This window comes from Xiphias gladius, chromosome 20, assembly GCF_016859285.1.
Source record: "Xiphias gladius isolate SHS-SW01 ecotype Sanya breed wild chromosome 20, ASM1685928v1, whole genome shotgun sequence".
In the NCBI taxonomy this organism is placed as follows: Eukaryota; Metazoa; Chordata; class Actinopteri; order Istiophoriformes; family Xiphiidae; genus Xiphias; species Xiphias gladius.
Window position 1 is genome coordinate 692,560 of NC_053419.1, and position 23,941 is coordinate 716,500.

The window sequence follows — 23,941 nt, forward strand, 5'->3', positions numbered from 1 at the left end:
GGCCCTATTTATTGATCCTGCAATTCGGATTGGTGTGTTAACAATTTTGAGGCTTAGTGTTTGCACCTGGACAAAGGTATAGTCTTTGATTTTAGGTTGTGATGACTTGAGTTAACTATATTGAGAGCATGTGTTTGCTGAATGAGCATAGAATGCATTTGGCCACTTTTGAGTAAGTTTTTGTGCGGTTCTAAACTTTCTTTAGAACCGCACAGCCAAAAAACCTCATAGTCGACACTGGATTTCCTTGGGTCCTCAGCAATACACTCGGAACGTTTGAAGTCGATCAGGTGAGTGTTTATTGAGAAAATCTAAGTACAGACAGACAGAGATTCCTTCATTTATATTTAGATATTGCAAAACATTCAACAGTGTTTGAACACAACTAAATGAGAACTAGTAGACTCTATTCATAGGAGCACACTATATTTACACAATGTCACACAAAGCATATTATATTCCAACAGAAAGCACACTATATTCACAATACTTTTTGTTTGTGATTTCCCTTCTGAAGAGTTGAGTGTAAAATGTTGGGGTTTCATATGTATGAGATCCTGCACTGAATGGTGAGGACATAACAGGACAGAAAAGATACTTGAAAGGTGTACACAGATCTCCCCGGCATGTGGCACAGGTAGCTGCTTGGTTACTCATCATGGATGATGGACTCTGTCCATTTGGTTGCCCTGGTTTAGGTCACAAACAAACACACCCACACGCAAATAAAAATTTCTTAGAGTCAGACTTATACATATCCATCTTCTAGAGACAGAAAAAAATAAATTGTTAAACAGTAAAACAAAATCCGCCTGTTTACCTTCACTGTTCTGTGTACATAAAATGGGAGTTGCGTGACATTTCCTGATTTTATAGTCACAAAATTCAGAAATAACAAATGTTAGCATTTGGAGTGTGCAACTGTTTTATGCCACAAACATATGACTGAAGAAAACCTACTTTAGGTTGTCAGGAGTATCATCAGTATCGCAGTATCATCAACATAATCATCATCGCCTGCATACTGCTTAAAGAAATCTGCTATCTTAGCACACTTTGCGGCGTCAGCCACCAAAGCCTTTTTCTTTTTTTGCCACACCTTGTCTGCACTGCCTGAAGCAGGTTTTCTCTTTCTATCCATGTTTCCATAACGAGTGCTAGATACTAACTGCAGCCATGTCACTGCAGCTAAGATGATGTATTGAATATCTGTATATAGGCTATATAATGCTGGACTTGAGTGGAAAGACCGGCCCCCACAAGACCAACCCACAGAGAAAATTCCCGAACTTCTCTCTATCTAAAAAAAAAGTCTGAGACCATTTTCTATTCAAGTATCAAGAATGGGAAAGAGGTTTCTGACTTTTGACCCCACTTTTTCTATCTGTTTATCTAGCTAGCCACATTATCCAAACTCTTAGGCGGTAATATACAGTTTATTGATACTCTGCTATATTTACATTCACATTATTGCTCTGAAACATTTATATCCAGGTTATTTATATTCTGGTTTGTTTACATCTAATTTGTTACTCTGGTACATTTATATGCATCTTATTGTTACACTTATGCATTTATATCCATGACTGTATGTAGCAGGAGTTTGACAAAAATGCAAGTCACGTGTTTGGTCAACAACACAGGGATCAGAGAAGCAGTCTAATCAGCTCATCTGAATCGGCTTTATGTGCCCAACTGCAGTAAAATGTTGCTATGGTGATGGTAACTGCTGAGACACTCCTGAGTATGAAAGGAGTCAGCCGAGAGACACCTGTCAAACTCTGGCTTTAAACTCAAAGACCGTAATATCTACATTTTTAGATGTATGTTGAATGCGTTGATATAAAATATATGTCGGTTGTGTCAAAAATGTGGGAAATAGAGTGAGTTAGAAAAGTACCCTTTTCAGCTTTCTGCCTGAAAATGGGTGTCTGTTGACATTACTGACTATACAGGCCAGATGGGTGGTACTCCGGTTACTTTGAGGCTCATAATGCAAACTTTCTAAGTCTGTTAGCTTGGAAGGTTACATGTATGAAAGAGGACAAATTTGTCTACATTTTGATAAAAAATTGAAAAGTAAAAATTGTGGGAGTGAGGACTAGTTAAAAAGAAGTTTTTAATAAGAGTTTATCCCACTCTGCGTGTCATATCAACGACAATAAACAATTTTTTTGACCTAAGAAAAACGTATAGTTGGACCACTGTTGCCCAGCAATTCCAGCAATGAGTGGAAAATATTAATTATCTCAAGAGGGATACCCGTCTGGTAGCTCAGGATGCAGAATTAGCTGTTCGGTCCAGCAATCTGGTCACAGCCATGGATTTCATAAAGGCAGTGGATGGTTTAGCACTGAAAATATATGACTTTTAAGGTAATACAGCTCACACAGTCACGGTGTTTTCAAGGCTATTTAATGAATATTGCAAACATCTGTCAGTGTCTGTGTTTGATGTGCATTTTGTTTCAGTTTGTGAATCTTTGGCAACTAATTGAGGAGCAGACCGATTGCTTAGAATGAGAAATGTATCACATTGTCATGCTTATAATTTTACGAAGACACAAAATTGAAGCAAACATGCATAGTCGTTTCGTGATCCCATGTGGTTGATCAATAACTACACTGATTACATCCTGAATTGACACAGTTTATCAGGGGTGAAGCTTGGCCTGTTTACACTTATATCTAATATGAGTTTTTAAATTAATGTGACACATCTGGCATAAATCCAGTGTTTTCCAGTTTTTAAGGAAAAAGCAGGATTTTCATATACGGTAAAGTTAAAATAACCAAAATGAGTACACTGATACATTGAACCTCTGCAGCAGGCACCCAACATGCCAATTTTAGTACTTTAATGCAAGCGTTAATTGTGTCAGCATGCTTCTGTCCTTTTAACCCCCGCTGTCAGCTGATGTGCACACAGGTCATTTCTCTATACCTATGGAGATCATTTGTGTGTTTAGCATTATCATTGCTACTACCTGCTGTTTCTCACCTAAATATGTGTTATAATATATATTAGCTAGCCAGAGCTGACAGATCTATTACAGGTGGTGTGTGGTTTAAAACCCCCCCCAAAAAAACAAAAAAAAAGATGAAGCAAAGAAGCAATGCTAGGATGAGTGTCACAGACAAATTCACCTCTAGTAATACCACGGGTTTCCAGCAAGCTGCTTTATTTCAAAATATTGAAAATGTCCATATATAACGTATTATGATATTGTGGAAGTGTTTTCTGCCCCACTGCTGTGCATGCTTCCTCATCCTTTGTAAACGGGAAACCCGTCAGCATTGTATGTACATAATGCAAATTTATAAGTTTCTTGTGTTCTACATTACCACACAGTAAACCTGGGGCTATGTAGTGTAATATAATATTGGGGGTGGGAGTAAATGTGGGTGCTCATAGGGCACATGCAGCACATTTTTGCAGCGGGGCCCTTTGGCAGGTTGATCCATGCATGGTGAGGTGGATGTCAAGAATAAATCAAATAGAGAACAAAGGTCTTGAGAAATGAATTCTTCCTCAATCTGTTTTGATTTGCTTAAATCATTCCCACCAATTAACACTAGATAAATGACTCAATCAAATACAGAGGATATGAGAGTACAAGAAGGGAAACAAGCCTCTGGCAGTTAGGAAAAGACAAGTTGTGAAATGCATTGAACAGAAACAATATAAGATTGCATTGGTGATGCGACGACAACCAACAAACGATAATAACAACCAACAACAATCAGCAGACTATATTTTAGTTGACTTATATAAATGTTGGACAGGTCTTACTTTGGTTGACAACAGAGACAAGGAGTATTTTCAGAGATTTTCAAAAAAAAGGTACACATCAATTGAGAAGGTCTTGAGCCAGTGAATGATGTTATCAGAAAAATAACACTGTTAAAATAATTCTATTCAAACTTGTTTCTTAATATACATAACAAGGTACTGTTAGGTTAATACAGGAAAGTTGCTTGGCTCCTGAAAATCCAGCTAAAAGCTTTTCGATAAATGACAAGCTTTGCTCACAGCAGCTTTATGACCATGCATAAATAAAGAGTGTGGCAGTCGGTAAAGGACATTAGTACAGTTGGTTCTAGCTGTGGTAGAGGCGTATGCGTTGGGATATGTTGCTGCGACACAAAGGGCAGTTCTGCAGTGCGTCGCTGCAGACCTGACAACAGCATACATGACCGCAGGGCAGGAAGACTACCTGAGACTGGAGAGAGGGTAAGACACAATCAGTCATCTGGAAATGGGTATACATTGGTGCTAACATTTAATATTTGCACTTCATTACTACATTATTTATTACAAGTATTTTCATGAGTACCTTTTGTGGATGAATTGAAAAGCATTACATTTAAAGAGTTTTGAGGGTGGTATCTTTTTTTTGTTTTTTTCACTTCTCCAAAAATGTGGGGGAAAAAAAGAAACACACACACAACCAGAAGTGTAATGAATGAATTAAACAGTGTGTTTGTTTGCTCTAACACAAGGGTTTTCAAAGTCTAACACTGCGGGCCCCTATCAGACAAAATCGTATAATCTTGCCATGGAGTCAGTTAGCTGTGGGCTACAAATTGAGCCCTGTTTTTTAGCCTGCATATTTTTTTACATTTTGGCAAATTGGCGACATTAACAATATGATGAATAAGTTATTAGCAGGTCCTGTTTTCAATGTACCCATTGATGTACCAAAAACTGCCACGGGACTGCTCAGATACTGACAAAAACTCTCAGGCAAGTTCTTGAGTTATAAGGATAATTTTTTTCAATTATTTCTAAGCAGATTTACGGATGTTTATTTGCAAAGGAAATGGAAGATAGTCATATCCTTGAAGTGTAAGTCACACACATAAAAATGTATGTATCATGTCTGTGCGTTCAGATTTTACTGGATTATAACTCAGAGGAGTACGATGTGCTCCTGGTCCAAATCTCCTGCACCCAACTCGGGAGGCATACCTCAAAGTTCAAAAACCTCTGCTCTAAAGTGAGCTACGATCATTACAATGTCCAGTTAACTAGCTTACTATTTACTGTAATAACTGACACTTACTGCCAGGGCCAAGAATCATATATAGTTGGGTCCAAAAGTATTTGGACAGAGAGACAATTTTTGTAATTTTGCCTCTGTACACCACTATAATGGATTTGAAACGAAGGCGTCAATGTGTGATTGAAGTGTGAAATTTCAGCTTTAATTCAAGGGGTTTAACAAAAATATCACATTAACCATTTAGGAAATTCCAGCCATTTTTATACATACACCCTCCATTTTAAGAGGCTCAAAAGTAATAAGGATTATTTAGTATGAAAATCCTTTGCAGTCAATGACTGCCTGAAGTCTGGAACCCACTGACATCACTAAATGCTGTTTCCCCTCCCTTGAGATTTTTTACCAGGCCTTTTACTGCAGCCGCCCTCAGTGGCTGCTTGTTTGTGGGTCTTTATGCCCTCAGTTTTGTCTTCAGGAATTGAAAAGCAGGTTCATCTGGGTTGATGTCAGGTGACTGACTTGGCCATTGAAGAATATACCATGTCTTTGCCTTAAGAAGCTCTTGGGTTGCTTTCACAGTATGTTTTGGGTCATTATCCATCTGTACTGTGAAGCAGCGTCCTATCAGTTTTGCAGCATTTGGCTGAATCTGAGCAGATAGTATAGTACTATACACTTCAGAATTCATCCTGCTACATCTATCAGCAGTCACATCATCAATAAACAGATAGTTTTTAATGTTTTTTCTTTTTAATAATGGCCTCCTTCATTTACATCAACACCTCTTTGCACCGCATATGGAGAGTTCCCCTGAACAATGACCAAATGAAAATTCAACACGTGGAATCAACTCCAGATCTTTTATCTGCTTAATTTCTTATGAAGTAGCAAGCTGTCCCTGAAACTTATCAATTGTCAATTGATTAATGAAATATTTTTGTTAAACCTCTTGAATTAAAGCTAAAAGTTTGCACCTCTGCAAAATTACGAAAAATTCCAAACTTGTGTTACATGTAGCTAACTGTAGCTAACTGTAGTTTGTAAAAAGATGTTAATGATAATATGTAGTGACTGCCCATCAGAATTATGTCCACTGCCCATCCAGTCAAAAGTTCATTCATGTTTTCAACAGTTACACCCACAATCATCAAGTTATCCAATCACAACACCCCAAATTACCCAAGCAGTGTGAAGCCAGCCAACAGAAGGTGTATTACTATGTCTCAGAGTTGCCAGTGTCTGTTGGTCAGTGGAGGAGATCCTGCCAAATTTAGTTTGGGCATCAGATTACATTGTAATTCACCAGTCGTTGTACTGGTGGTGATTTGAATAAGCATACTCTCTAGAGGAACCCTCTGTGGAGGAGCTATTTGTGTAAAGATTGTTTATTTCCCAGTCGGATCTCATCTGGCAGATGCCGGCTTTACCAGAACTCTTGCCAGCCTTGGCAGAGCTGATGCCGATGCTGCAACAAACCTGACTGACTGCTCAACCGACAGATAGGTCAATGGTACCACTAGTATCTTGTAAATATTGCAAATAGTCTGTGCTGAATAACTGAACTGCAATCTTAGACACTGACTTTACATGTCTGATTTCCTGGTTTGATTTTTTGTTTTTTTGACTTTTTTTGTGGGCATATGTGGCCACCCAGAGCGCACTTTTTTCTTTTGTGTTGTTAAAACTGGAGTGAATTGAATTCAAATTGTAAACTAAATAAACTTTATTTTTTCAAGTGGACTTAACAGTGACACTCAAATCATACAAATCTCTTACTCTCTGTAGGTTTGCAACTTGTGGACTCTATCTACAATCATCAATTAATGATTAAGGGTTTTATTAAGAGCACAGGTAACTCCAGTGGGAAGGGGAAAATAAAATAAACGAATCAATGTATAAATAAAAAACAAAACCTGTATACTTCTGACGTAGCCTACTTGAGAACTATTCTTTCCACCTAACAAACAAGGTTATATTTGTGATATTAATTAACCTGGTGAAAACAGTTTGGCCAGCAGCTGACTGTGTTGCTGAAAGTAAATAAAGTTTCTTTATATTGTGTACAAACAACCTAGGAATGAGGACAGAACCTCTGGGTACGCAACAAGAATAGACTGTATATAGTTCTGTTATACACCAGGGACATCTCACTCCTGGTATAATGTTCAGGTACCGCATTCCTGTACTAGACATGTTATTATCACTGGTAAACATTACTGAGTGTAGTATTGATTAATATTGAGACTGATGCTATTACTTTCTGGTTTTGCTGAGTGTTTTTCTTACCCCGGTCTCCATGCAGACCACACACTCAGAGCTCCCTGGTCCGTCCACAGGGCTGGGGGCTGAGGGGGTGACAGGGGTCCCTGGGCTGATTGGTGGACTGGGGATCTGGTGAGTCGATATATTGGGAAGAGATGGAGGGGAGGACGGGGATGGAGCTGTGGGGATGACTTCTGCTACCTCGTCCTGGTGATCAGCCTTACAAGCTCCTGGTAAAAGAGGATATAATCAGTGGACAGCAAATGGTGCCGTAAAGTTAAATGGGATTCCTTTGACTATGAATGGATTTCAATGCCCTAAACATAGTCTTCCATTCTTGAAATAGGTTGAAAAATAAATTTTTGCTATCTAAACATTAATCCAGTTCCTCCTGAATTACAACTTTAAAACATCTCAGACCACTGGAAACCTTGCATTCATACTCTATTATGCTTTCTAATTTTGTTGTTGTTGTTTGTTCTTTTGTTCTCTGTGCTGTTTCAAGGGTAATTTAATCCATAGAGAAAATCAAACAAGAGAATGGAAAATCAGCTCATGTCACCTTTCCTCCAGTACTAGGGATGTTTAGGTCATAACTAAATAATAGCAATAATATTCTTTTATATATAACACTTTTAAAAAAAAGCTAAAAAAATGCTTCAAAGGATAAAAAATTCCAATAAGGACATAAGATCAATACAGAGATAAAATATTCTTAAGATAGTAAAGGGAATGAAGGGAGGAAAATAATAAAATAATAAAACTTAGTTAAAAACCAGATTAAACAAGTATTTTTTAAGATTTTTCTTAAAAACCTTGTGATTGCTAGGGAGCTAATTCCACAGTTTGGGGCCATAGTAACAGAAAGCTGTTGCATTCTTAGACTTAATTGTAGGGATGACAAATCAATTACCAGGTGATAATCTAAGTGATCTGGTTAGAAGATGTCTTCTGATGAAATTGCTGAGGTAAACAGGGGCAAGGCCATGGACACATTTAAAGATTAGAAGAACCACCTTATAATCAGTTCTAAAAGACAAAGGTAGCCAATGCAACGATTTAGAGGTCATTAGCTTAGCAGCAGCTGTAGCCAAAGTTTGCTGTGTCATTATTTGCTCTATATCATGGTATTTTTCCGTACAACGTGCAAAGGGTTTTACAGCCACAAAGAAATAAAAACAAAAGCTTGCTAGCACAGTGGATTTATTTGTATGGATGCATAATTCCTTGTGTAGTTGCCTCGGCAATGCACGTCCATGAATTGGGGGGTGGAGCTTCTGAAGGAGCACTGAAGGGAGGGGTGCATTTGTTTTGCTGTTGAGTTCAAATATCAACAGTCTTTCTCTAGAATCGTTTACTATACCTCAGGTGCATTTCTCCATGGATTGAGCGTTTTCATATTTTCACAGTATTTATATAGCACCTAGACCTGCTTTATAATTAAAAAAAGACATAGAAATTTCACTTTCTACAATATGAGATCTTTAAAAACTGCAGTGATTTGGACTCTCATTTTGGTTAGGCTTAAAATTATTGCAGCAGTGTTTTGTACCCATTTTAGAAAGAGTATAAAAAGAACAACTATGCATCTGTGGTGTCCACAGCTGTCCATGTGCACATCCAAAAGAAAGTATAATTGAGGCTTAAGACAACTAATGAGTCATCAGCATATAGCATTAACCTCATTCTGCCTGAATGAATTAATGGTAAATATATCCACCTGATAGTTGGTAAATTGGAAACCTGTCTGATTTTCACCTAAGATATTATAATCGGTAGTTTGTCTCAAAAGTTTCAAGCTAGGACATAGTGCAATCCCGAATGCTAACCCCCTTAGCTATTGTCTGACGATCACATTTCAGAACAGCTGGCTAGAACTGCTAATTTTAAAGCAATTATTAGACCAGCCGAAAAACAAAAACTAAAGTAAAAAAAAAAAACAAAAAAACATAATATTAATATTTTCTCACATCACTGTTATTAGCTCAGTCTAGTTTGCAGACCGTAAAACCAAAACCAAAACAAAGACGATTTTTGCTCAATAGAGCTGAGAAGAACTGCAGATTGGGTTACTTTTTTTTCTTTTTTTGGTGTTTAGTGCTGTCCTATTTATTGAGGATAACTTCATCCATAAAGAAAATGAAAAGAGGAAACATAGATAATAATCAGGCCAAAAGTAAATGTTAAAAAGAAAAAAGTAAATTGAAAAAGCAAATTTGACACTGAAATGACTAATAAATACTATGAAATCAAAGAGGAAAACTTGAAATAGAAAATGTTAAAATTTAGGGCTGTTGCGATAACCGGAATATTGCAATAGCGTGCTACTGACAAGCCAACCGCAGGGGATTGCAAGCAACTGCCACAAAGACTATGTTCACATTTTTTCTTTTTTTCATGAGGCTAGGCCCTTCTTGTAATCCAACTGGTAAAACTGGTGTTATTTTTGGATATTTATGAAAATAAATAAATAAATAAATAGATAGATAAACCAGTGTGTTTTGTGTACTCATTCATTTCTTATTACAGTTATGGCAGCCATATTGACTCTTTGTCATTTAAAGACAAAAAGACCTAAATCACCACTGGAGAAATTCCTTCACTGCAACAGCCACACTGAGATGCTTCCTTCAAGCTCAAGCTTGAAGGGAACGGGGAAACATCTACCTATAAAATTATACGTAAGTAGTTTTTGTCCATGCTCTAGTTTTGGGGCATGCTCTACGTTATCATAATTACTGACACTCTTCTCTTTACATATTACGTTTTTGCTTTTTTGTGACCAGGGTGGAGACTGATGATTTCTGTGCTTTTTTGAGTGCAGATTGCAAAATTGCCACTATAATTGTGTAAGATATAGCAATGTAGGATGTATGTAATGTACCTTCAGGTTGGTGTTCCTGAGCCCAGCTCAGAAGAGCTTTCTGGATTCCTAATTCATTAATGCCAAGCTGAAAACAGAGAAAAGAATACTGTTGACTTTTCTGTACATTAATTAAGTGCTAAACCTGCATTAATTTTTTTGGCCACATGGGGGCTGTAAACACAACACCTGCTGAATCACCTTTGAGTTTACATATGGAAAACTTGCTACCAAACAGCTAGTCATTCACACATTAGTAGACAAAGAGCAACATCATCATCTATTTGGAAATGTGTTTCTGTCCACTTGATGAGTGTAACTCCAATATTCACTCTCCCTTTAGCTGTTTTACTCTTCACCAACTCCTGAGAAAACTATCTGTTGTTTGCTGTTTATGCTGTTTGTTTAGCTGCTAAATGCTCAACTGTGATCATCAGGTAGTTTGCTTTGTCTGCTGGTATTGAAACTGAGTGTTATGTGGTTACATTTCTCCAATGCCAAAGTGGCAACTGACAGAAATATGTTAGTAATGAAGTTGCTGACAGACCTTCTTGAGGTCAGAGGAGTTCATGTAGCGAAGGGCCTCAGTTGTCACTCGATGACGAGCCAGGATGGGCAGGTAATGCTGAGCCGAAAGTTTACACAACATGTTGACTAACTCCTTCTCAAGGCCCACTTCCTGCGAAAACATAACAGTTTTAGAACAGCATGCTCAATTTTCAGATTTTTCTGTGTATCCTTCCTGCTCTGCTCTGCACCTGCATGCGCAGTGAGAAGGGCTTGGCATCTAGCAGTCTCTGATACTGGATCATCCAATAGTTCTGCTGGTTAGACTCAGACTTCAGCTCAATCTCCGCCTGGAAAACACAGAATGATTACTGGTCTCATTTAACCACGTGACACCAGAATGACAAAGACAACAGGAAAAAATGGGATCATAAGCGTTTCAGTTCAAATGGCCACTAACAGATGTGTGTAAATGTGAATATGAAATGTGTGTAAATATGAAATAACAGCAGCCAAATGTGAGCAACTGATGACCTAAAGGAGGAAGGCACGAGGCAATAATTGACACTGCAATGGGGGAGAAATTTACCTGACTTTAGACATGGTGAAACTGTTGTCAAGAAAGACACAGTGACCCTCGGAAACAGACTAAACAAGATCAATCATAAGACAGACCTAAGATTCCTTTCTGTTCTTTCATTTTCAACTGGGTTTCTGACTGACCTGACCAGACAAGTGATGACTTCACATTCAATCTACTGGTCTTTTGTCTGAAACGCTGACGAGTGACAGAGCAAGTGTCATCCTGAAATACAATTGCCTCAAAATAAATAAAAGAGGCCTTTGTGGGAGGAAAAATTAATTAATTAATTAATTCATGAAAAAAAAAAAGAAAAGAAAACAGTGAAATGAATGAAAAAGCCAGTCTGCTGGGTATTCATTAAAACATATAAATCGATTTGGCATGGACTTTCAAAAAAATAAACAGATATTTATTCATTTCAGTAGATACACATTTATTTGGATATATTTTTCAATGCTTACTTATTTATTTCACTGCATAGTTATTGATTTAATTTAGGATGTATTTATATGTTTTATGTTATATATATTTAATTTCTTCTTAATATATTTAATCACTTATTTATATATTATTTTGTCAATTAATAAATTACTTAATTATTAATTAATTAAATCGTCTATTTTATTAAAATAATTATGACCATTCTAGTCTTTTATAGACGAAGAATAACTTGTGCAAAAATAATTTAGCTAACTAGTTTCATAAACAGTATAGCAGTATGTTACTCCTTCTGTGTGAACTCAAGCACTAATCTCTCTTAAGCTGCTTTCTTCCTGTTGCTTTAAAGTGAGAGGGATAAAGAGGGCTAATTTCATTGTCACTTCAGCTACCATTATCACAGGAGAAAGGCCTTGCAAGCACCAGGTAGTAAAACTATACAGTATATATTAAACATACTGTATGTGTTTGTTAGTCCATAGTAGTGACCACTCAGGCCTGCTCAAAACAGCCATTTCCTTACCAAAATCTGCCGCAGCTCCTGCTCTCTCTGATCCCTCTGCTTCAGCAGCTGCTGCAACAAATCACTGAGAGCTGTGCGCTGCTCCACCAGAACCTCCTACACACCCATACACACACATTATAGCAGCATTATATGAGGTAGAGTGACAACACACTTCCATTAGTAAAGGCTGTCAAAATGCTAAAAATAAAACACTAGCCTGCCTTTGATATGATTAATATAATAATTATTATTATCACTCAATTTAAATTATGTATGTAGGATCCCTTTACTTATGATTATTTTATTTAACATAACCATATACAATGATAAATTGTTGCCATGGAGCAATGACATGGAAGTAACCAAAAGAAATGATATAGTAATCAACAAGAAGAAGAAAAAAAAAAAAAATCAAGTAAATGTGGGAAGACAAAGAAAGACAGCAGTGATACCCACCTGCAGGTTCTCAGCATCCAGATTGCTTTTTTTAATTTCGAGTTTAGTCATCTGCATTAATTCACCCTCTATGAGCTTGATCTGGGGACAGTGGAGAAGCAAACATGATACTAGCAGGGAGAAAAGACATGCTGCTGAACGCAAAGTCAGGATGAAAACACTGATGAAATGATCTTCTGTGTGTAGGTAATATTACACAGGGTTTTTGTGGGTACAAATCTGTACATTGTAATTGATGAGTATGAGTAAAAATGCCATGCCCAGGCTGCTGGTGAAATTAGAGAAAGAAAAATGAAAAAACAGAACGAAAGAATTGACAATAATGCCCAGTGTCTGCAGTCTTTATATTCATTTTCACCAGCAAAATTTTATCTCTCCTAACAGTCCATGAGAAAACCAAATGTCTGGTCACTTACATCTCCAAATCAGGTTGGGTGATTTCCTTAAACCTACATTTACTGATTTTTTTGGGCCACTTAGGGGCAGTGAAAACAAGTGACATTTATTGCCTTTTTGCAACTTGCAATGATTAATGTGCTAGCTAGCAGTTGTGTATTTGAACACCTAGCAGACGCGGAGCAACATAAGCATTCACCGAGTCATGTTTATATTCACCTGACAAATGTAAGTCCAATATTCACTTGACTTTTAGCTTTGTTTCGGTTTCCACCAGCTCCTGAAGGAAATGTCTGCTGAAATCTCCACTATGTTCACCATCTGGTTGTTAATGGTGTCTTTCCGCTGTTTGGTTCTGGGCAGGTGGTGTACATTAAATTAATCAGATTTTGTTCACTAACAGCTGCCTCCTGTGGCTGGAAATGATGGTGATTATAGTGGATAGAGTAAATAAAAACAGTTATGTTGTGGGCTGGAAAAAAACTTTACATCAGTAGGGAGTAATCTGCAGACTTTTTTTGCTCTATTTGTTTTTTGGTTTTTTTTGCTTTCTGACTCTAAGCTAACATACACACTGCCTTATCCACATGGTGGAAGTTCTTTGGGCTGTGTGCTGCCTGTGAGGTAGATTCCAGACACTACCCAGAGCTGAAAAACATTCCCCAACCCGCTCCGCATTTTCAGGTAAAAAAAAATATTTAACCTGTCTTTACTTACAGATAATTCTACTAAAAAGAAGAAAAACAGACAATATCTGTACTGTAATTTGATTGGAGCAATATCTGTGTGACTGGGCAATAAAAATTGTTTCTAATATCAATTTAATTTTGACAGCCTGACAGGCAGTTAACAGGCTGAGTGGGCAAAGTTGTTAACTGTTGCTTAGTCCTATCTGTGACTGAGAGTACTCAGGTTACAGGACTACCTATTGTTTGGAGTTTTGAAAGTTCATCATTTCCCATCACCACATCTAGACCTATGAATGAGACAGCAAACACTAGCTAGAACACCCCCTTTCTATTAAGGTGCCTTTAGACTGCGCAGTAACACCAATCACACAAATGGATAACCTGTCACGCTGTGAGCAGGGTCTAATAAAATCTTAGTCGCAGTCTGTGTCAGACTGTGTAATATCAATTTGAGGCTTCCAGATTTTACAGTGAATGCCAAATATTTTTGGTCACCAAAAGCTCCAAATCTGCCATTGGTGGACGTGTCTCACAGTGAGATCTTGGATCACCATTTTGGATTGACGATCAAAGATTTTACCAAGCTTCTCTCACGATTGTCAGTCGACTCAGACAGCCCAAAATCAATTGGTGTAAAGGATCCTTAAAGCAGGAATAACACAGCAACTGAGTTTGCAGGAACCGCTGATGACTGAACAGGTATTGAAACAACATGCACTAAACGTAACATCTCGTGGGAATCAGTGCTAACATTAGCAAGCTATGCTAACTAGCTTTCTACTTTCAGTGTATATTATAATTGAAGTCTGTCACAGTTTAAAAAGTAATGTAACATTAGCTATATAGAACGTTATCATATATTAAATTAGAACCATATATTAAATTATTTCGAGCGTTTGCTTTTCTATAAATAAAATGACTAAGAAAGGATCTAAAGGAATGGATCGAGATCTAGAGGGATTTTTAATAGCTAATGTTTTTTTTCTGCATTTTTGGGAGATTAAAGAAATCTTAGTGGTCATGATGTTAAGTATAAGAAATAGTTAAGATAATATACACCATCACCAGAACCATACTCATCTCTTCTCACTATTTACAAGTATAAATTATGCATTTAATTCTTCAATTTATTGCTCTATTGTTTAACTAGCCTTAAATTGAAGGAGACTTGTGACAGATCTGACCCTCACCCCACCTATCTCCACCCTTCCAAACAGACCTGGTTGCGGATGTAGCCATGTACAGCATCTTTCTGCAGCTGCAAAGCCTGGAACGCTGCTTTCTGCATCTCCTCCTGCAGAGAACAGTCAGAGGACATGACAGGTTACTGAGCCTGGCTGCTGATTCAAGGTGTTATCCTATTCACACTGAGCTATATTTCTCCACCAAGCTCCCATAACAACTGCGAAATCAAGAAGGAAAATGTTAGGCAGCTACAGAAGACATATTCCGGCTCCACATACCTCCTGCAAGATGTGGGCAATGGCTTTAGATTTGTCCAAAGCTTGAAGGGACAACATCTTATCAAACTTCCTGTCCAAAGTCTCCATACTGTTACAGAACAAGTGGAGAGAAAACACATGCTGAGTTTACAACATGTTTATCAAAGCTTTGATTTATTAAGTCCACACACGTTTGCAATGTTACCATCCATCTGCTCAGATTTGGCGTCTGTATGTTTGTGTGTGTGTGCTTGTTTAACCTCCTGTAGGCCTCAGATACCAGGCTCCTTCTGCGACAGTCACTGGCTTCCTGAAGGAGGCTCATAGCACAGCTGTCTGATAGCATCTTTTGCATGGCCGCTTCAAACACACAAGTAAAAGAGAGGGGATAGTTGGGTTAAGATTTTGGAGGAAAAGAAAATGTCGTGTGAGGAAAAAATGGGGAGAGAATACAAGGAAAGTCCACAAGCAGGGAGATAAAGAATAAAAAGATAATATTAAGAGCAGAGATTGACCTATACTCGATTTTTGAGGCAGATACCAATATCAATATTTGAGAATAAAGAATCAAAGATATTTTGGCTGATATTCATTTTTTAACATAAGCACATAAACATTTTTGATTAAACAGATGTTACCAAGATATATACTGATTCAGACATATTACAGTGTAAGGATAAATTTGTCAGTAGTTACTGGTGGACTATGTAACAGAGACACTGTTTTTAAATAAACTCACACATGACTTTGACATTTCTGTACCAAAATTTTGCTTGAGGGTAGGACATGGAATGTCTGAAATGGAAATACTCTGGGGACCATTAATGTACCTAATAAATTTGAATACATATTTTTTGTAGAAGTAATACACTTTTGGAAATTATCCTCTGAGGATTATGAAAATTGAGTGTATTTCAAGCCAGTCTTCAAAATTAGGTATCTTGCACCTTGTCCAAAGTGTTAGACAGTCAGAAAGACACTTCCTTTAGAGAAATTGATTTTTTTACAATGAAAAAATAAGCATTTGCTTCAAAATAAATACTGGAGCCTTTTCTTTATTCTTTTACGAGTTTTGTTAAATTTACAATTGATCAGCAGCACAAAAAAGTCAACTCTGCATTTGCAGTTTGTGAAAAATAAAGGGACCATAGCCAGCCACAAACCTACATAAGCTATACTGTTGAAAACACTTTATCCATGAATGTCAGCACATCCTGGCTTTTGACATCCAACCAATGTTACTGAGAAAAAATAAAACAAAAACAAAAAAACAGCAGATATAAAGTCAGGTCAATTTTGGAACTCCGTAACATTGTTTGTCCACACAATTATGTGAGTCTGGTTCACGCTGTCCTTGCAGTTAATATTTGTTTTCTCTACAGGTTATTACAAACAGACAGGCATATCACAGAAGCCTGTGGAATTTATTTAATGCCTGAAAGATATGGACATCGGAAAACAGAGAATATACACAATCAGTTGGCAGTTTATTAGGTACACCTAGCTAAAACTAATGCAGTCTAATACAACAGTCCAGTAATAAATCCTACCTAATGAAGGTTCTAATGTTCAGTTTATGTTGAAACTGTTTTAGAGTTTTGTATTGAGCTATACAGACAGGTCTATTTATTGTTTTTTCCAACCCATTTATATCGATAATATAATATAGTGTGACAGCACCACAAACTTCCTCCTCCAAAATTATCAATACCTCTTTAAAACAATTTAATTAATAACTGAAAATTAGAAACTTCATGAAGGTAAAATTTAACGCAGGACTGTTGCATTAGACTGCATTAATTTTAGCTAGGTGTTCCTAATAAACTGCCAACTGTGTTTATATACTGTGTTGTGATATCAAATATGACAAGGAGAAAAGATATCCTTACACCCCAGCAAATCTGTAACAGTAAGAAGACTAGGTCAAAACCTAGCATATGGCCGTGTATGGCCAATGTGTGAAATTGGGGAAGTAGTTGAAAACTGTTGTGGAACTGAAATTAATTTCAATGGAAAGTAGCTAGAGCTTGCTCGAAAAGTTGCTAACTGTCACTAGATGACGTAGTAAGCTTATTAGCATATTCATGATGTCATCGTGTTGTATTTGTATCCTGCCCAGTAGTAGTAGCCAGTTTCAGCCCTTTATCTGTTTGCTTCACTCCTACTCTCTGTGCTCACATATACAGTAATTTACAGCTGAATTCCCAATATAGCTGTTCTCATTTACGTGTATTCTGTTTCTGTTTTCAGCGAGGGAACAAGTATGAAAAAGTGAATGAAACACAGCCTATTAAGACTACATGTTAACAAGCAGTCACTTTAGAGAAATTTCCAAGCTGCTGCTCTGCACCGCTAAGATCCTGATTTTATAACCACGACGTCGTCTGACAGAATCACCAGTGTTTTCGGCTATATTTACTTGAAAAATGATCACTCACAGAGAAAGTTGGAGGCTCATGTCAGCTGCTGTGCAGTCAGTTGAATGAGACACATAAAGAGGCGTGCATCTTGGAGGGAAAGCCCAACTCTCTTCTAAGGAAAGTAGCTATAGTTTGTCCAAAAAGTCAATAGATTTGTCACTATGTGCTTTTTAAAAAAAAAAAAAAAAAAAAAAAGTCGCTAATGGGATAAGAAAAGACGGTTAATCTAGTGACAAAGGCACTAAGTTGGCACCACTAACTGTAAACGCACCCCACTTTTGAGAATTTGTCTCAAAAAGTCGTTTGAGACAACATCTCAAAACAACTTCAGTTTAAGTTCTTCAGCCAAGCTGCTTACCTGCCACCTCCCTTTTCCTCAGTGAACTGGCTTCCTCCTGTGTGATGGCAGTCAAATGCTCCATACGGATCCTGTGGTGGAAGTCAACAACATTTTTAAAGTAATGGTTTGCTGACTTTTACCAGTTAACCTAGGTGCCAGACAGGTGAAATGTTAAAATGTTGTACAAATCACAATTACTTTCTTCCTCAGCTACAATTAATCTACAAGTTGTGTAATGAAATACAGACAACAAATCTAAAATCTAAATCCAAATTTAAGAAATTAGTATCAGAAATCAATGATACCCCATCAGACCAGTTTATAAAGTACCCTATAGCTAAGCTTCCAGCTCTGTTAGGTTGTAATTAGGCACAAAGATGCTTTGCGTTAAATGCTAAGGTCAGCATATTTAACATGCTTACAATGACAATGCTAACACGCTGGTCTAAGCAGATATAACGTTTATCATGTTACTCATCTTAGTTCAGTATGTTAGCATGCTAAAACTTACTAATTAGCATTAAATTTAAAAAAAAGTACAGCTGAGGCTTATGCGAATTTCACTTGTTTTGATTTTCTCAACAACTGATCACCGACCCAGTTCAAACTTCTTAGGTGCATTGCTGAGGACCCAAGGAATTTTACAGAATGGATTTTCTCTTTTATTTTTAATTTAATTTATAAGTTTTTGAGTTTAAGGTGAAGTTTTTAAAGCCTTCAGTGTCTTGTCATTTTGTTTTCATTTTCCTTCCCCTGGAAAGCACTTATGTGAATCTTACTCTGAAAGTGCTCTATAAACAGGCTGAGTCTGGTAACTGGAAAACAATTGCATGAATGTTGCCATCAATTCGAGTGCCACAAATCTATTTGCTGTATTAGATTTGGATGTTATGAATCTGTCCACTCACCGATCTTCCTCCATGGCTTGAAGAAACTCTGTGCTCTTTTTCTGCCTGGAAAGATAGAAATAAATACACTGCAGTTAGCAGAGATGCATCTGTGGACACTTTATATATAAAGCATCTAATACAGTATGTGACACGGATCCACATACACTCTCTTTACAACAAAACACAGCCAGTTCTTTCAGGTCCTACCGGTTGTTGTCCATCAGCATATTGCTAATACGGCTGCTGATGCTGTCTTCAGCTTGTCGGACTTTTTCTAGCACCACCAGCCTTTCGGCTTCCTGAGCCCTCTGCTGCTGGCTGACACCCTTTTCCATACGCTCCTGCTCCTACATATCAGACAGGCACACAAATTGAATTTCAGACATTGGGAAAGCAATTTCTCATGAGCATGCCATTCAACCATTAATGGTCAGAAGTTGGCCATTCAGGTACTTAGGACAGATATGAAAAACTGTGAAGGCAGTGAGTGCCATCCAATGGAAACAAACATTCCACAATAGGCAATAAACAAACTAAAAACAATACCCCATGTATTTTTAACCAACAATATACAACTGCTGAAACAATAAATTCAGTCGTCACTTTATGTTTAATGTTTATAGGACAGGTCTGGTGATATTCTATATTTTTGGGACTGTCAGCAAATTCCAATGATAAAACTAAAACCAACAATGACTGTACCTACCATCGAGTATCCTGTGAACATCCAAAGCCTGATACAGTATATTCTGTTCCTCTCTGCCACAGACCTCCATAGAGCCGTTTTAGGAAATTATTTTAAATAGTTAAAGTACAAACTATAAATTATATTTAATTGATATCCTCAACTCCTAAAGCCAGAATAATAACAAATATCATAATCTCTCAAACATTCAAACCTAGACAAGGGATGCCTCAAGGTTGCCCTTTGAGTCCTATGCTTTTTGTTTTTCTGTTGAAAACAGTAGAACCAATGACCACATTGATTAGAGAAAACCACAATATCAAAGGAATTGCAGCCCCAGTTATGGAGATGAAAATAAGTCTTTTTGCAGATGATATCCTGCTAACATGATCAGATCCTCCGACATCCATTAAACATATTCTTGAGACTTTGAAGGAATTCAGAACCAACTCGGGATATAAGATTAAGTGAGATAAGTCTGAGGCTTTACCTTTAAATGCTAACTTCCATAAATTACATGCTTATTTGACCTCTAAAGGGTCACCCGATGGAATGCAATCCAATATATATAGAATATTTCCCCATTAAATTTGAAAAAAATCATAAATAATGTCAAAGATGACACTGAAAGGTGGAAATCTCTCCCTCTAACTATTTGGGGTAAAACAGATAGTTTAAAGATGATAGTTTAAAGACGAGGATTACTTTCCTCACAGAAGCTATTCCCCTTCCCTTGGATTAAAGTTTTTTTTAAAGAGATTGATCCAATATTTTTGGGAGTTCAAATGGAGTAACGAGACTCCTAGGGTTAGCTGTAATAACATATATGTAGATAGGGGAAAAGGGGGGCCATGGCTTTCTGAATTTGTGTAAGTATTATATCTCATTTGACTCTAGATATCCTTGAAATTGGGTTATAGCTTTAATTCAAGAGACACAAGATTGGAAACCATAGAACAGGAAGCTTTAGACAAGTTAACAGATGTTCCAAAGGCTATGGTATAGTCCCTTATGTAAGAACACTGATAACCCTTTAATTCAGTTTTCTTGCTCCACTGTGAAAATTTTCCAGAACATGATCAGTTTTAAGAATAATAAGTCTCCCAGTGTTCAACAACACTCTCTCCCAGTGTTGAACAAAACAAACCGACTTAGGGATATCCTTCGAAACTGAAGAATGTGATCATATCTGGAGAACACTTCACATGGTATCTAAATCAGTGAAAAACAAAATGATCATTTATAATTTTGTATATAGAACATATTTCACCCCTGTTCAATTGCATAGGAGGGGTGTGTCCGATCCTGCTCTTTGTAGGCACTGCAAACAAGATAAAGGTACATTTTATCATATGGTATGCGCGTGGTCTAAAGTTAAAACCTTCTGGGAAAATGTTATGCAATCCCTGCGAAAGATTATTTCATATACTGTTCTTTGTGATCTAGCAGTGTGACGTTTGAATTACGCTGTTGAAGAAACCTGGTCCAAACACAACTAACAAATTTTAACAACCAGATGCATGACAGCTAAAAGACTGATAGCAACGAATTGGAAGGACACAGATCAGCTGAAAGAGGGACTATGGCTTAAACATTCCTTGAGACAATCTTGATGGAAGGAGCTGCATCTAATCTTTCAAAAGTTTATAATGAGAAACAACAAATGTGGAATGTCATAATGGACATTATTCGTAAAATACTTACCTTCCCCAGAATCTCACGACATACTCCCAAAGCACCATAAATGGTGAAATGTTTCCTTTATTTATGACTCTCTTGGATAGATGGCTTGAACTATACTTTATTCTGTTTAATTTATCCTGTAGAACCTCATCTCACTAAGCAATACATAATCCCTCTAGCTTTTTTTATTACTATCTTTTTCATTTAATTATTCATTTTTATTTTACGTTATTTTGATCACTATACTTTTAGTGTCTTTAAATTTTTTTTTTTCCTTGTGTAAGTATCTATGTTGGTATGTAGGTGAAATATACTGCTTAATTTTTGCTATTTGTTGGAAAAAAACAAAATAAAAGTTCAAGTTAAAAAATATGAAAGTACAAACTTGTGAGCTGTTTATAAAGATTCTTGTCTTCAGTAGGAATAAATGGGCTTTGGGGCTGATGTGCCATGGACACGGTAGGAAACTATGGTTTTAATCTTCTCATGGGATTTGTTGACTGAATCTAGGGTTTTAACATAGAGGCTGTCATATGTTGTACAGATTGTAAAGCCCTTTGAGGCAGATTTTGCATTTCGGGCTATGTAAAGTATTGTATAAGTATTGTATATTGAACACATTTGAGTCTTCTCTTTACTGCTTGTCCGAGAAAACAAATAATGTAGAGGCATAACTTTGTACTAATGCTCATCAAACATCATTACTTTACATACTTCTATATCCTCATGTTGGGCTGAGGGCAGACTGGACGCTACAGTTACTCACTATCGCAAAGAGATATTACGAGACAGGACAGGCCGGTGCTAGCTGGTTAGCCTACTAACTTCAGCAGAAGAAAATAAGTGATAGAAATAGAAGCAAAACAAGCCTTAGCTTTGGCGTTGCTTTCCACCACTGGAGACAGCTTTTGGCGAGTAAGGGAATGAAGTTTGATGCTGAAGTAGCGATGTTTCTTCTAGAGTACTAAGTAAACAGCTGTTAGTGCTAATGTTGGCTAAGTAGCAGTAGCAAAAACTTGCATATAGCACCTTTAAAAGGACCGAGCAGCACCAACAAAACCCCAAAATGCTCAGTCAGCTCAATATATCTTGAAAGACGACACAGTTCACAGATGAGTTTCAAAACATCAACTGTGAGCTTGGGGGATTTTTTTTAATGATTTTAAACACAGGTAGAGTATCTTTAATTTCAACACAAAGATATACTGTAGTTCCGTTGAAGAATCAATGAAATAAATTAAATTCATCTCATCTCATATCTACCAAACACATATGGTCTTATAAAATGTAAGACCAAGAGCAACTAAGCATGTAGTGTACCTGTCGGACTGAGTTGAGGATGTTTTCCTTGCGGGACGTGTTCATGAGTAGAAGCTGGGTGTGCTCCTTTTGCCTCTCCTCCAGGTGCCGCTCAAAGGCCAGTTTCTCCTGTTGCTTCTGCTCCTGAAGGATGGAGGGGTGAGTCAGTGTGTGTACACATTACTTATACATGTGTGTCTATTTCGAACAACCTTTAACTTTTAAACTTTGCTACACGCCTGCACTGCAGCTGGTAAAAATAAAAACTCTCAATCAACTCTGAGTCAACTTATGTTGAAACGACACACAGCTGCCCAAGAAACATTTAGTACCCAATGGCTGATAGTAGCCATTTAGTGGCCAAGAGTGCAATTACTTTTGAACCTTTGCAAATTTGGGAACTACGCCACATTACATCTCACACAGTTCTTTCAATGTTGACGTAAACCTACTCAAATTAAATCTCAGTCTTGGCACTTTAATGTAGTATCCATTAGTTTCACAGAGCCTGAAGAACAAAACATGTGTAACTGTCCAAACTTTATACAGTCCAGACCAATACTTGTGGTCTGGACTGTAACCAATAGGAGTAACCAATAAGAAGCTTAATAACAAAAGGCCTCTGAGAAAATATGTTTATACTTTACACCTTATCTGCTGATTAACTGACTATCAACTCTCTTTGAATATTGAAAATAAATCTGTTCTTAGATGTTACTGTAAACTGAAAAGTACTTGTTTTCTTGTTTTCTTACAAACAATACTATGGGCAAAGCTATGAAATGGCATAAATGGGCATAAATAAGTGTCTCAACATCATTAACTTTGACTAAAAATTGTGTCTTTTGGTTTGTAAACCCACCATATTATAATTTAATAATGTTGCCCTTCAGATCTCAACCCAATCAGTAATGTCACAGCAGGTGTTCTCCATCAGCTGTCAAAAAGGCTTTGACCTTCCTGGTTCAGTCTGGCCTGAAATGGAACATCCTTCAAAGACTCAACTGACAGAAAGCAGTGCAGCCAAAGTTTTACTGTAGGTCTTCACCCAGATTCTCACCAGCTGGTACCAACTGTCTGCTATTTGGGGCTGGGTAGTGTGTGTATCAGAGCATTCTTACTCTAAACAGGTGCTTGCTGCTGCTTGAAACCAGGCTGGTGTGTGCATTAAGACTGAACCACCTCTCACATTATACATAGTCATTTAATCCATTATTCATTAAAAAAATACTGATTAGTGCAGCTTTAAGTACAAATGGGGATCTCCTGCCATCAGTTACTGAAAAATATCCCTCCATTATACCGTGCTGTGGAATGGGGAAAAGTCATCTAAGCTGTCTTAAGTCGATGGGCTAGGCCTGGGCAAAGCTACTGATGTTTAGGAGTTAAATTAAAAATTATGGATATTTGGAGTGAGATCTGATGGTATTGTGTTGGCTGGAGTCACATACCTTTCTCTTTTCATAGTCACTGATTTT

At 37.2% G+C, this 23,941-nt stretch overlaps 1 protein-coding gene across 1 annotated transcript; it reads right to left on the reverse strand.

The window, feature by feature from the left end:
* Positions 1 to 356: 356 nt before the first annotated feature.
* LOC120806342 (E3 ubiquitin-protein ligase LRSAM1-like) lies at positions 357 to 23,401 on the reverse strand. The gene is made up of 15 exons (XM_040157397.1): positions 23,326 to 23,401; positions 22,485 to 22,607; positions 19,004 to 19,143; positions 18,815 to 18,859; positions 17,925 to 17,995; positions 15,407 to 15,506; positions 15,168 to 15,255; positions 14,924 to 14,998; positions 12,620 to 12,700; positions 12,182 to 12,277; positions 10,889 to 10,987; positions 10,678 to 10,809; positions 10,152 to 10,218; positions 7,292 to 7,497; positions 357 to 4,222 (listed from the first exon to the last, which is right to left on the reverse strand). Exons 1-15 carry the CDS (start codon positions 23,326 to 23,328, stop codon positions 4,100 to 4,102), a joined length of 1,449 nt encoding a protein of 482 aa, XP_040013331.1. The 5' UTR covers positions 23,329 to 23,401; the 3' UTR covers positions 357 to 4,099.
* Between the last annotated feature and the right edge of the window lie 540 nt (positions 23,402 to 23,941).

What these genes read in the sequence shown, in the direction of transcription:
- LOC120806342 (XM_040157397.1), bottom strand. An exon ending in AGGAGCTGCGGCAGATTTTG is followed by an intron (nt 10,988 to 12,181) that starts GTAAGGAAATGG and finishes TGTGTTTTCCAG; the next exon opens with GCGGAGATTGAGCTGAAGTC. An exon ending in TCAGGAACACCAACCTGAAG is followed by an intron (nt 7,498 to 10,151) that starts GTACATTACATA and finishes CTCTTTTACCAG; the next exon opens with GAGCTTGTAAGGCTGATCAC.